The sequence below is a fragment of the Amblyraja radiata genome, chromosome 3, assembly GCF_010909765.2.
Source record: "Amblyraja radiata isolate CabotCenter1 chromosome 3, sAmbRad1.1.pri, whole genome shotgun sequence".
Classification (NCBI taxonomy): Eukaryota; Metazoa; Chordata; class Chondrichthyes; order Rajiformes; family Rajidae; genus Amblyraja; species Amblyraja radiata.
This window is the reverse complement of record NC_045958.1, coordinates 82,375,886-82,386,925: the sequence shown is the minus strand read 5'-3', so window position 1 is coordinate 82,386,925 and position 11,040 is coordinate 82,375,886. Positions and strand designations below refer to the sequence as shown.

Sequence of the window (11,040 nt, the reverse complement as noted above, 5' to 3'; positions counted from 1 at the left end):
TCTCCCTCTCTCCCTCTCTCCCTCTCTCCCTCTCTCCCTCTCTTTCTCTCTCTCCTGGCAAGGCCGAGAATTATTGCTCTACTCCAAATGCTCATTGGAAGGTGGTGGGGTGGGCCATTTTGTGAACCACTACAACCCTTCTGGTGAAGACATTCCCACATTGCTGTTGGAGAGGGAATCACAGAGGCTTCACACAACACTGTGGCTTGACAAGGCATTTCAGATCTAAACTTTGCACTAACCACATCGCTGTGGGCCTGCAATAACAAATGCCAGCCTGAGGAAGGACGAGGATAGCAGTGATTCATTTGTGTTCTATAAATCAAACCTCACCACCTTATGTATTTGTCATATGATTCCCACTACACATCGGTAATTTTAAATATATCAAACGGTCATCCATTTCTCTGTACAAATTCTCCCTGTGAAGCCCTTTTGGTTCCATCCCTCCAGCTTATAACATCTCTTCAAATAATGATCCCATTGATTGTCCCTAAATAGTGCTATTCTTCTGAGACTTCTCCACTAAATAACGCTGGTGGAAACCATAAAACTGTCAACAGTGATGATCATGTGTTGTAAGACTTGTTTTAGGTGCAATCTTAATTACAATATAATGGATTATGGTTTAACATTGACTCCTCTGTGTGAGCTTTAAATGCGGGCAACAGTGGTTAATACAGCAGCCGGAAACACCTGATCAATATCACATAAATGCCTGGGCTACTGCTAAGTTTGGCAGGAACTTCTTTATAAGCAGTCACTACCACATACACACACCTCAGACACTCTCCGCCGCCTCCACGCATTCCACTCTCTGGGCCCTCACCCCCTCATCTTCACCATGGATGTCCGGTCACTCTACACCTCCATCCCCCACCAGGATGGCCTCGGAGCCCTCCGGTTCTTCCTCGACGAGAGGAACAACCTATACCCAGCAAGAAGGGTTTCGGCCCGAAACGTCGCCTATTTCCTTCGCTCCATAGATGCTGCTGCACCCGCTGAGTTTCCCCAGCAATTTTGTGTACTACCACATACACTCCCACTTTAGACCACCTGCGATCAAGTCCAGGCTGCATTTCAATACCAAAATGCATCTCTTGCTCCCATTTCTTGCCACTCAGGGAGTTGACCAGTGGTGGTCTGGGCTCAGGTTGTCACCTACTACTGGGATCCCTTTCTGGCTTAATCCCTCCCTTCACCACCTCCAGTTTAAATTGCAGTTGGAATATTTTGGAGGACCAAGTAACCAAGAACCAAGATTAGCTCCTCTCAGCTTGATTTCCAACCACATTGTAGGAGCTGTGGCCCAGCATTACCCAATAGATGATGCAACAGAGAAGCCACTAACATACTAAAGAACAAAACATGGAGTAAATACATGAAATTGTTGGGATTTATGTCAACAGATTTTGTTTTGTTTTTCACTTGGTGCCTCCTGCCAACTTTCTGTTAATCGCACATTTTAACTTAAGCAAGAGAATGGACAACCATATTGTCTTGTGTAACCACAACCAATTCAACTATCTAACTGAGGTGATGAGAAGAGGATCTTAAATGAACCTCGTTGGTTTCTGATATTTTTTCTCTGCTGTGCCTCGCCACAGCTGAAATGAAGACTTACGTTACTAATTTGTTGGAAGTCGCTCAGTTTTCCAACAAATAAACATTGTTTGTGTGTTGGAAAATTGACCATCTGTAATTGGTCCCTGAGCAGAGTGCTTGTCAGGGCCTCAACAGAGAGCAGCTGAGAATCAACCACATTGAATAGATTTGGAATCACACATAGACGATGGAAGGATTGCTTATTTTCTTCCATGAACTGAATAGGTTTTTAACAAAAAACCCATAGTTTGTTGGTCAGCTTTACTGGTAATAGCTTTTTTTTTTACATTAAAGTAATCTATAATTGAATTGAAGTCCTCAGCTGTTGCAATAATTATTTGATCTCTGCAATTTAGTCCAGAATTTAACCTCTATGCTGCCGCACCTCTGTGCATCATAAGAGTTCACAGGGTCTAACATTAAGACTGTTGTGAATCAATAAGGCTTACTGTCGAGGAGCACGTTTGGTTTTATGCACGGCTCAAGGGGCTGTCGGCAAAAGAAGTGAAGAGAGAAGTGGAGCAGATGGTCCTGGATGTGAAGCTGCTAAACAAACGCAAAGAAACGACCAACAAGCTTTCAGGTAGGTTATTTCTCTTTACAGTGCAAAAAGTGACAAGAGCGGCAGTCCATTTATTTATTTGACATTTCTACACTGTAACCAGTCAATTGTCTTTGATTAAGACAATGTTTTATGTGAAGCATCACATCTATTCCTCTATTCAAAGTATGCCAAAGTATATCAAGGTACCCTGAGGTCTTATTGGGTACAAGTTAAGGTTAACACATCTTGTTCTCAGAAATGCCTTAAAACATTAAAGGCACATTAATCTCCCACATATTATTGTTGATAGCTGTCATTTGAATCCATGTCTCCCCATCCTACCATCATAGCTTAATATAGGCGATGTCTAAATTAGTTTTCATGATACCATTGGTCTAAACCTACACAACCTCATCTCAAGTTTACTTCCCAATTATCACACATTCAAGTCTTATTCTCTCCTCAATAGTTCAATGTACTGGGGATCAGTGCGACTGCTTTATGTTCCACTCTGCCAAGTGCCTGAGGGCTGCCAATATAACCAATTTTAGGTGCATTTTGTAATTTAATTGTGTAAATAAGGAACAGTAGCAATGAGTGTAGAAAAATCGAAATCGGCACCCATGACCTCCCATGTCAAAAGCAACCCCAAAGTCAGAACCTGCTGGTCACTTCAAGCAGGTTCATATCCATCCCTGGGTTTTATGTTGGATAGCTTGAACAAGCTAGTGCCCTGTTTACTTAAAGTTGGGGTGTGCATGGGATCTTTGTGGTGTTGGAGAGGATCAGTAGGGCAATCATAGAGAAGCTGTATCCATTTAGAGTCATAGAGACTTATAGTTGAGAAACAGGGCAAATCATCAAGTATCTAACTGTACTAATCATATTTATCAGCGACAATTTTGTCTACAGCTGTCTGACGAATATTCAAGTACTTAAATGTTGTGGGAGTGCCTGTGTCCTACCTCAAAGAGTAGGTAAACACAATTGCATAAATGCGTTTAAGGGGAATGGAACAGGAGGTTTGCACTGGTAGAGTGGAAGCTTGGTGTAGCATTAAATGTCCGGTACCATTATACCTGTTGGGTAATGGCCTGTTTCAGTGGTGTACCGTCTGTGCAGTCCCATGAGTCCTTACAAAATGGTTCTAACTCCTTCACTACATCACTCTTTCTGAACAGCTTTATACGATTAGTTTCAGTTTAGTTTATTGTCAGTTTAGTTTATTGTCAATACAGTGAAAAGCTTTACTGAAGGTTTTTTATTTATTTTTATTTAACCTTTATTTAACCAGGAGAAGTCTCATTGAGATTAAAAATCTCTTTTACAAGAGAGTCCTGGCCAAGACAGGCAGCAGCACAGTTCCACAGTTACAGACAATAATTTAAAAACAACAGAGAACATATAAATAGAGTCACAGTCAGAACATCATCAAACAAAGCATGTACAGACAGAAGAGCCCGCTACAACATCATTAAGAAGGGATTTAAATCCGTTTATAGAAACCAGCTCCTTAAGTTTCAGTTCATTCTGCAGCTGGTTTAAGGATTTATTATGCAGAAGGAACTCATTTTTAATCACACGCACTAAAAGTGCATGCAAGAATGTCGGCCACTGGTTGCACCCAAGTCTGTACAAAGATCCATTGAATTTACTAATTCAACAACTAATAAAACACTCTTGACTTGACTAAAAGAGTGTTTTATTGTCATATGTCCCAGATAAGACAATTAAATTCTTGCTTGCTGCAGCACAACAGAATAGGTAAACATAGCACATAACGGAAGATTAATGCTGACTGTTGGAAGGTGAACCTCCCCCCCGCCCCACCACCACAGTGCAGTGTACTGAGATATAACCCAAACAAACAAAGGAAATGGAGCAGGCAGGAAATATCCCTTGTCTGAAGACATGCATGGGGCCATTGTTTAATGCATAATAGTTGTTGAAATATGTTTATTAAAGCTGTGCAGATAATCCACAAGGTTGTTGCAAATTTCCCATAAGTAAATTAAGTACTTTCCTATCCCCGGCTTGATCTGACGCAAATGTCAATGTTCCCTCAGTTCCCAGAAGCAGCCCAATGGTTGTGACGAAAACGTTTGCTCATAGTAGAGGCTGGAAAAAAAGAAACTGGCCGGCCTCCAGTTGATGTCTTTACTCTCCCACTTGGCAGGGACCCAACATTTAGAATGCTGGGAGCCCCATTGTGGCATCTCTCCAGGTCCTACTGGAGCAGTCTCCTCCATGAAATACTGCTTGGAATTAAGTCACAAATCATTTGCAGCTGCCTGCTTTATTAAGTGTACAAAGTGTGCAGCCATGGGACTGCTTGTCCCTGGTGTACTTACAGTACTCTTACAAGGGTTACTTGAGTTCATTGGCAGCAGAAACTGAGGACGGAGTGTCTTTCCTTTCAGTCAACGGACTTCATTTATTGTGTAGGAAAGAACTGCAGATGCTGGTTTAAATCGAAGGTAGACACAAAATGCTGCAGTAACTCAGCAGGTCAGGCAGCATCTCTGGAGAGAAGGAATGGGCGACATTTCGGGTCTAGACCCTTCTTCAGACTGACGTCAGGGGAGGGGGTGGGACAAAGGTAGAATGTAAAGACTTCATTTATTTATGGGAACAGAATTTGCATTGTCATTTTCATTGTACGGATGTTGATCATTAAAACACTTTACATTTCATGATAATTTTAACTTTCATTTCCCTCAACTAGGTTTCTAATTACTCATTTCGTACAATACTGGCCATTGCTCGTGTGCAATGCATTGAACGAGTCAGGGCCATTCTTTCCATTAATAGCACCTGTCAATTTACACTCTACTGGAGGAACAGTGGAGCTCATACCCAAAGTCAAATGACACCCAGTCTCTGCCATAAAAAAAGATTTGTTTTGAAAAGTCTTCCCCTTCCCTGGTCGAGGAATCTAGCTTTATCATTCAGGTTAGCTACAGCACCCTCCCTCACTAGGCCTTTCTTGGTATTTATCACTCATGTGTATTCAATCTAGTCGGTGTACTCCATATTTATACCACACACTGACCTTTGCCCTATTCCTCTGCAACTGTAAATATACGCTACCTTTCCTTTAACTCAATTGCCCCTCTTTGTAGCACATGGCCAAACCATTAGGCATGGGAATTAAGTATTGGCCTTTCCAGTTATACCCACAACCAGTGACTTCTTAGAAAGAATCCTACACCACGCCTTCAGTCTTTCCTCTGGATGGCATCTCATACGGTCATAAGGAATAGGAGTGGAATTAGGCCATTCGGCGCAATGTCTACTCAATCATGGGAATTGTTCTGTCGGAACATTAAAGCGCAATTCTTGTATATTTTGGAGTTCATAAAGTGGTCTTTATTCGTTTTGGTAATTTAACTTCACATTGAGATTAACGCAGTGACTTGTGTTTGTCTAACAGGCGGGATGCAACGCAAACTTTCAGTGGCCCTCGCTTTTGTTGGTGGCTCAAAAGTTGTCATCTTGGATGAACCAACTGCGGGAGTGGACCCATACTCCCGCCGAGGAATATGGGATCTGCTGCTCAAATATCGCCAGGGTAAGACCACAGCATAGGTGCAAAGCGATTGTGTTTTTAATATGCGTCCTTTAAAAAGGCCATACAGCATAAAATATGGTCACTCAGTTCATCATGCCTGTGTTAATGCCCTGTCCCACGATGCGAGTTTACCCAAGAGGTCCCCCAAGTTTAAAAAAAAATCAAACTTGTGGTAAGTATGTAGAATGTACGTAGCGGGTACGTCGGAGCTCGTGGATGTCTAGTAGCGGCTCGTAATGCTAATGGTAGGTACTCGGGAAATGCGGGAGAGCTCTTGGGTAAACTCCTATCGTGGGACAGGGGCTTTAGTTGGAAAATAGTTCTCTGGCCTCATCTCGCCTTCAGGCACCTCATCCCGTCATTCTGCAGGTCAAGGCTTTCCAAGTATACACTCGGGCACTTTTAAATGTGCTGAAAATTTATTTGTGGTTGCTTTTGGCTCCTCTGCTAAAGGATATAGGGTTCTTTATCAGAGCGTCTGCTTATTTTAAGCAACTCAGTTGACTATCCTCAGCCTCTGTTCTACAGAGTTTATCCAATCTTTCTTCACAGCTACAATCTTCCAATCCTGGCAACATCCTTGTAAATCTCCCCTGCACTGTTTCCTGTGCAATCATTTCTGAGCTGTGATGTGGTGATCAAGATTCAGTCTGTAAATTAACAAGTGCTGAGTACAGTAGAGACAAGGAACTGCAGATGGTGGTTTACAAAAGAAGGCACAGACTGCTGGAGAAACTCAGCCGGTCGGGCAGTATCTCAGGAGAACATAGAAGTTTCAGATCAGGATCCTTCTTCTGACAGTTTGAAGAAGGGTCCTGACTGAAGAAGAGTTCAGAAATAGACATGAATTCAAATCTCATCACACCTGCTAGAGAAGTTAACTTTTATTTCTTAAACAAATTCCACATGATAAAAAACAACTGCTATCAGTAATGGTCTGTTTGTTGCAGAACTTCATCCAAATGGCAGATGTCCATCAGAGAAGGTGGTCTGCCATTCATCCTTAGTCTGGTCTTAGAGTAGCTCCAGACGCACAGCAAAATAATTAATTATTAACCGGCCTCTGCAATTGTGTGGCATTCCACACAGTTGGACCAAACCACTGCAGCAAAAAAAATCCACAATATCACAAGTTCATGAGAAGCATCACCACAACAAATAAGGATGGGCATTACATGTTGGTGTTGCTGAAGACACCCACAAGAGAATACAAACAATCCATGTTTTGATTGAAACATATAGTTTGGCCCATCAAGTCCACGCTATCCATCATCCGTTCACATTAGTTATCTGTAAACAGTTTGGGTTTCTCGTATGCAATGCAGAACTAATGAAATGGATATGAGCTCTACTTGCATGGAGCCACATTATGGTGAAATGCCGATGCTTCCAAAATGGTGTGACTACTCCAACTCCATGCCATTTCCTTGGTTTCTAATGTAGCCAGTGATGTCCTGCCTCAGTCTGTATTGAAATTGCACTTCAACTTTACTTTGAATGTCACTGTAGCACAAGGTTTAAATAAACTATGTTTTGCAAGTAGTGTACCAGGAATTTTGGACTGTTCTGCATGAGTTGACAGCTGAATGCCATGGTTTAGAAAGAGTGGCAAACATACCATTTGTTATACTTCCTGTCATGACTATAATTTTGTAAATCTCATGCTGCATATTGCCTGGTATTGAATTGCGTATCCCTTCGATTATTCAGATCTTCCAAGCATTATAATTTGATAAAATAAAGTAGAGAGCATGACTAATTGATGATGTTGTGTTTAATGGAATGATGTCAGTGTTGTCGATATTAATCGGTCACATTAAAAAAGCGTGAAGTGTATAGAAATCAGAAACTACTGTAGAAACAAGGAACTGCAAATGCTGGTTTACAAAAATAAGACACAAAATGCTGAAATAGCTCAGCAGGTCAGGCAGCATCTCTGGAGAACATGGGTAAGTTATCCATGTTGTCCAGGGATGTTACTTTACCCTCTGAGTTACTCGAGCACTTTATGTTTATTTACTGTAGTCTTTACTTTAAAGACACAGCGCGGGAACAGGCACTGGCCCACCGAGTCCGTGCTGACCAGCGATCCCCATACTCTAGCACTATACACCACACTAGAGACAATTTACAATTATAACGAGCCAATTAACTTACAAACCTCTAGGTCTTTGGCGTGTGGGAGGAAATCGGAGCACCCTAACGAAAACCCACAGTTACAAGGAGAATGTACAAACTCCATATAGACAGTATCCATAGTCAGGATTGAACCTAGGTCTCTGGCGCTGTAAGGCAGCAACTCTACTGCTGCATCACTGCTTTACCCAAAACTTAACTCACTAGGTTTGCAATGAGGCACCAAGACACGAGGGTGAAATTCACCCACATATGGCTTAAATGCATGTATATGAAACCATGTTCGTCATGATGTGTGATGTTTCTACAGGGAGGTAAGGCCCTTCATGACAGATACAATCATACAATCCAATTCATGATGAGGGCCCAGTACTGATTTTGACCTTCAATGCAATACAGTAGCTTAAATGTCTGCAGATTTGTACAGAATGTCTTCAGGTGAATAATCAAAGTAAAAATATGCTGCATCAAGGAAGTATCCCAAATCCATTGCTTTCCCCAGGTCGGACTATCATCCTCTCCACTCATCATATGGATGAGGCGGATTTGCTGGGAGATCGGATTGCCATCATTTCCAATGGAAAGTTATGTTGCTGTGGGTCATCGCTGTACCTGAAAAACCAGTTGGGAACGGGTTACTACCTCACCCTGGTCAAGAAGGATTTGGAGCCATCTCTCAGCTCCTGCAGGAACAGCAGCAGCACCATGTCCTACCTGAAAAAAGTAAGTGGGCCTTACATGGTTAATGTGTGAGGAGTCGGTGGCCAGAGTTTCCAAGACAATTCTTGTAGTTGGACTGAAGATGGAGGCGCACCTTTGCTCAGTCCGCCTTGGCCTATGCGATCTTCCGGTTGCCAAACACCGTAACTCCTCTTCCCATTCCCACACTGACCTTTCGGTCCTGGGCCTCCTCCATTGTCAGTATGAGTCCAAATGCAAATTGGAGGAACAGCACCTCATATTTCGGCTGGGCAACTTACAACCCAGCAGTATGAATATTGATTTCTCTAACTTCAAGTATCCCTTGCATCCCCTCTCTCTTCATTTCTCCCCTCCCCATGTCATTGTACTAGTGTCACTGTCTTCCTGGGGAGTTTCATTGTTTGTATAACTCGTTATCCCCTAGCCCACAGCCAACCATGGACTGTTTCCTTGGTCAACGTTACTTTTTTGCATTCCTTTCAATCATTTGTTCAATATCTCACTGTATCACCGTCTATATCTCTAATTTCCCTTTCCCCTGACTCTTAGTCTGAAGAAGGATCTCGATCTGAAACATCACCTAGTCCTTTTTTCCAGAGCTGTTGCCTGACCCAATGAGTTGCTCCAGCATTTTGTGTCTATCTTCTTTTATTTGGACTGATGGGTATATATTCTATTGGTTTCTTTCGCAGGATGACAGTGTTTCTCAAAGTAGTTCAGACGCTGGACTTGGCAGTGATCAAGATAGTGACACTACGACAATAGGTAAGCACAACCCATTCGGTGGCAATTCAGTGGGTCCTATTTACAGCAGCACAGAATGGGTTGGGCATTTTTATAGTTATATTATTTTAGTACTTCTAAAGAAACAAATAAATATCAGCATTAATTAAATGCTGTTCAGAACGTCAGCCCATTTACGAGTTTTATATAGCTACTTCCGCAATGTAGTCACAGTTGTAATACAGGAAAGGCAACACAGTTATGCACCAGCAAGCTCCTGCAAATGCCAATGTAATAATGCTAATGCAATTTCATTTTGTAACTTGGAGTGATGGATAAATATCATACAGGTCACCTGAGATAATTACCCCTTCTTCATAATCAAGCAATTTTTTTTTTGTGTCAGCATGAAGAGAAGTGGCTTTTCTGACAGAAGGCATTTCCAGTTGTGAAGCAATCCCTCAGTCCTTAGTGCTAGTCTGGGTGTGTCAGACCTGAGTGCGTTGGACATCTGTTGAAAGGAGGAGAGGCGTCCAATCCCTCAAATCTTCTCTTTTGGGTTGCAGAATAATATAAGCATAAGGTAGTCCAACCAGATGCCAGTGTTGGCTGTGACCCCACGCTCACCATGGCTGTCCTCTTCTCAAGAGTCAAGAGTGTTTTATTGTCATATGTCCCAGATAGAACAATGAAATTCTTACTTGCAGCAGCACAACAGAATATGTAAACAAAGTACTCTGCAAACAATGTAATAAACTAGAAAAACAGTGCAGTATGTGTATATATATACAGGTGCACAACCTTTTATCCGGAGTTCCGGAAACCGAAAAACTCCGAAAACCGGCCTTTTTTCCCAGGATGTCGTCTGCACACCAAAGCTCGCGTTTGGCGCCAAACTTGACACGAAACGACCCACGGTCAACCCAGGTCTGTACTACTGTAGCGGCTGCCTCCTCCCCGAGACCGGGGAGACACTTAAACATCTGTAAATCATTGCTTAAATGTTAGTCAGTTAGTTTGGAGGGCTTTTATGAGAAGGGGGGGGGGGGGGGGGTGAAGGGGGAAACTTAATTCTTAGTCCCCTACCTGGTCGGAGAGGCGGGGAGCGGTCAATGCCTTACCGGGTCGCCGTGCAGTAAGCTCCGGAGTGCTGTGGCCGCCAACTCCCAGCTGGGGCTGCGGGCGGCGCCGGTTGTAGCTCCGACCCCGGCAACTCTACCCCTGGCTGCACGGCGCTCCAAATCCAGCGCGGCCCGCGGCCGGACGCCCGCAGCCCCAGCACCGTTGTGGCCGCCGACATGTCGGCGGCCACAGCGCTCCAGAGCTTTCCGCACGGCGACCCGGTAAGGCATTGCCCGCTCCCCGCTGGTATCCCAGCGCTGCGACGCCGCCGACTCCCAACATTCGCGGAGCTGGGGCTGCGGGCGTCCAGCCGCGGGCCGCGCTGGATTTGGAGCGCCGCGCAGCCAGGGGTAGAGTTGCCGGGGTCGGAGCTCCAGCCGGCGCCGCCCGCGGCCGGACGCCCGCAGCCCCCAGCTCCGCGATGTTGGGAGTCGGCGGCCACAGCGCTCCGGAGCTTACTGCACGGCGACCAGGTAAGGCATTGCCCGCTCCTCGCCTCTCCGACCAGGTAGGGGACTAAGAATTAAAGTTTCCCCCTTCACCCCCCCCCCCCCCCCCCCTCATAAAATCCCTCCAAACTAACTGACTAACATTTATGCAATGATTTACAATGATTCCCCGGTCACCGGGGAGGAGG

At 44.0% G+C, this 11,040-nt stretch overlaps 1 protein-coding gene across 3 annotated transcripts in view; it reads left to right on the top strand.

Annotated features, from left to right (window-relative positions):
- abca1 (ATP binding cassette subfamily A member 1) overlaps positions 1-11,040 on the top strand; it is a 150,144-nt gene that overhangs the window by 93,617 nt on the left and 45,487 nt on the right. For all 3 annotated transcript variants that reach the window (XM_033018219.1, XM_033018216.1, XM_033018218.1), the window contains exons 21-24: positions 2,049-2,188; positions 5,583-5,720; positions 8,359-8,579; positions 9,251-9,323. In XM_033018219.1, coding sequence (XP_032874110.1) covers positions 2,049-2,188; positions 5,583-5,720; positions 8,359-8,579; positions 9,251-9,323 — 572 coding nt within the window. The remainder of the gene's footprint in view (positions 1-2,048; positions 2,189-5,582; positions 5,721-8,358; positions 8,580-9,250; positions 9,324-11,040) is intronic.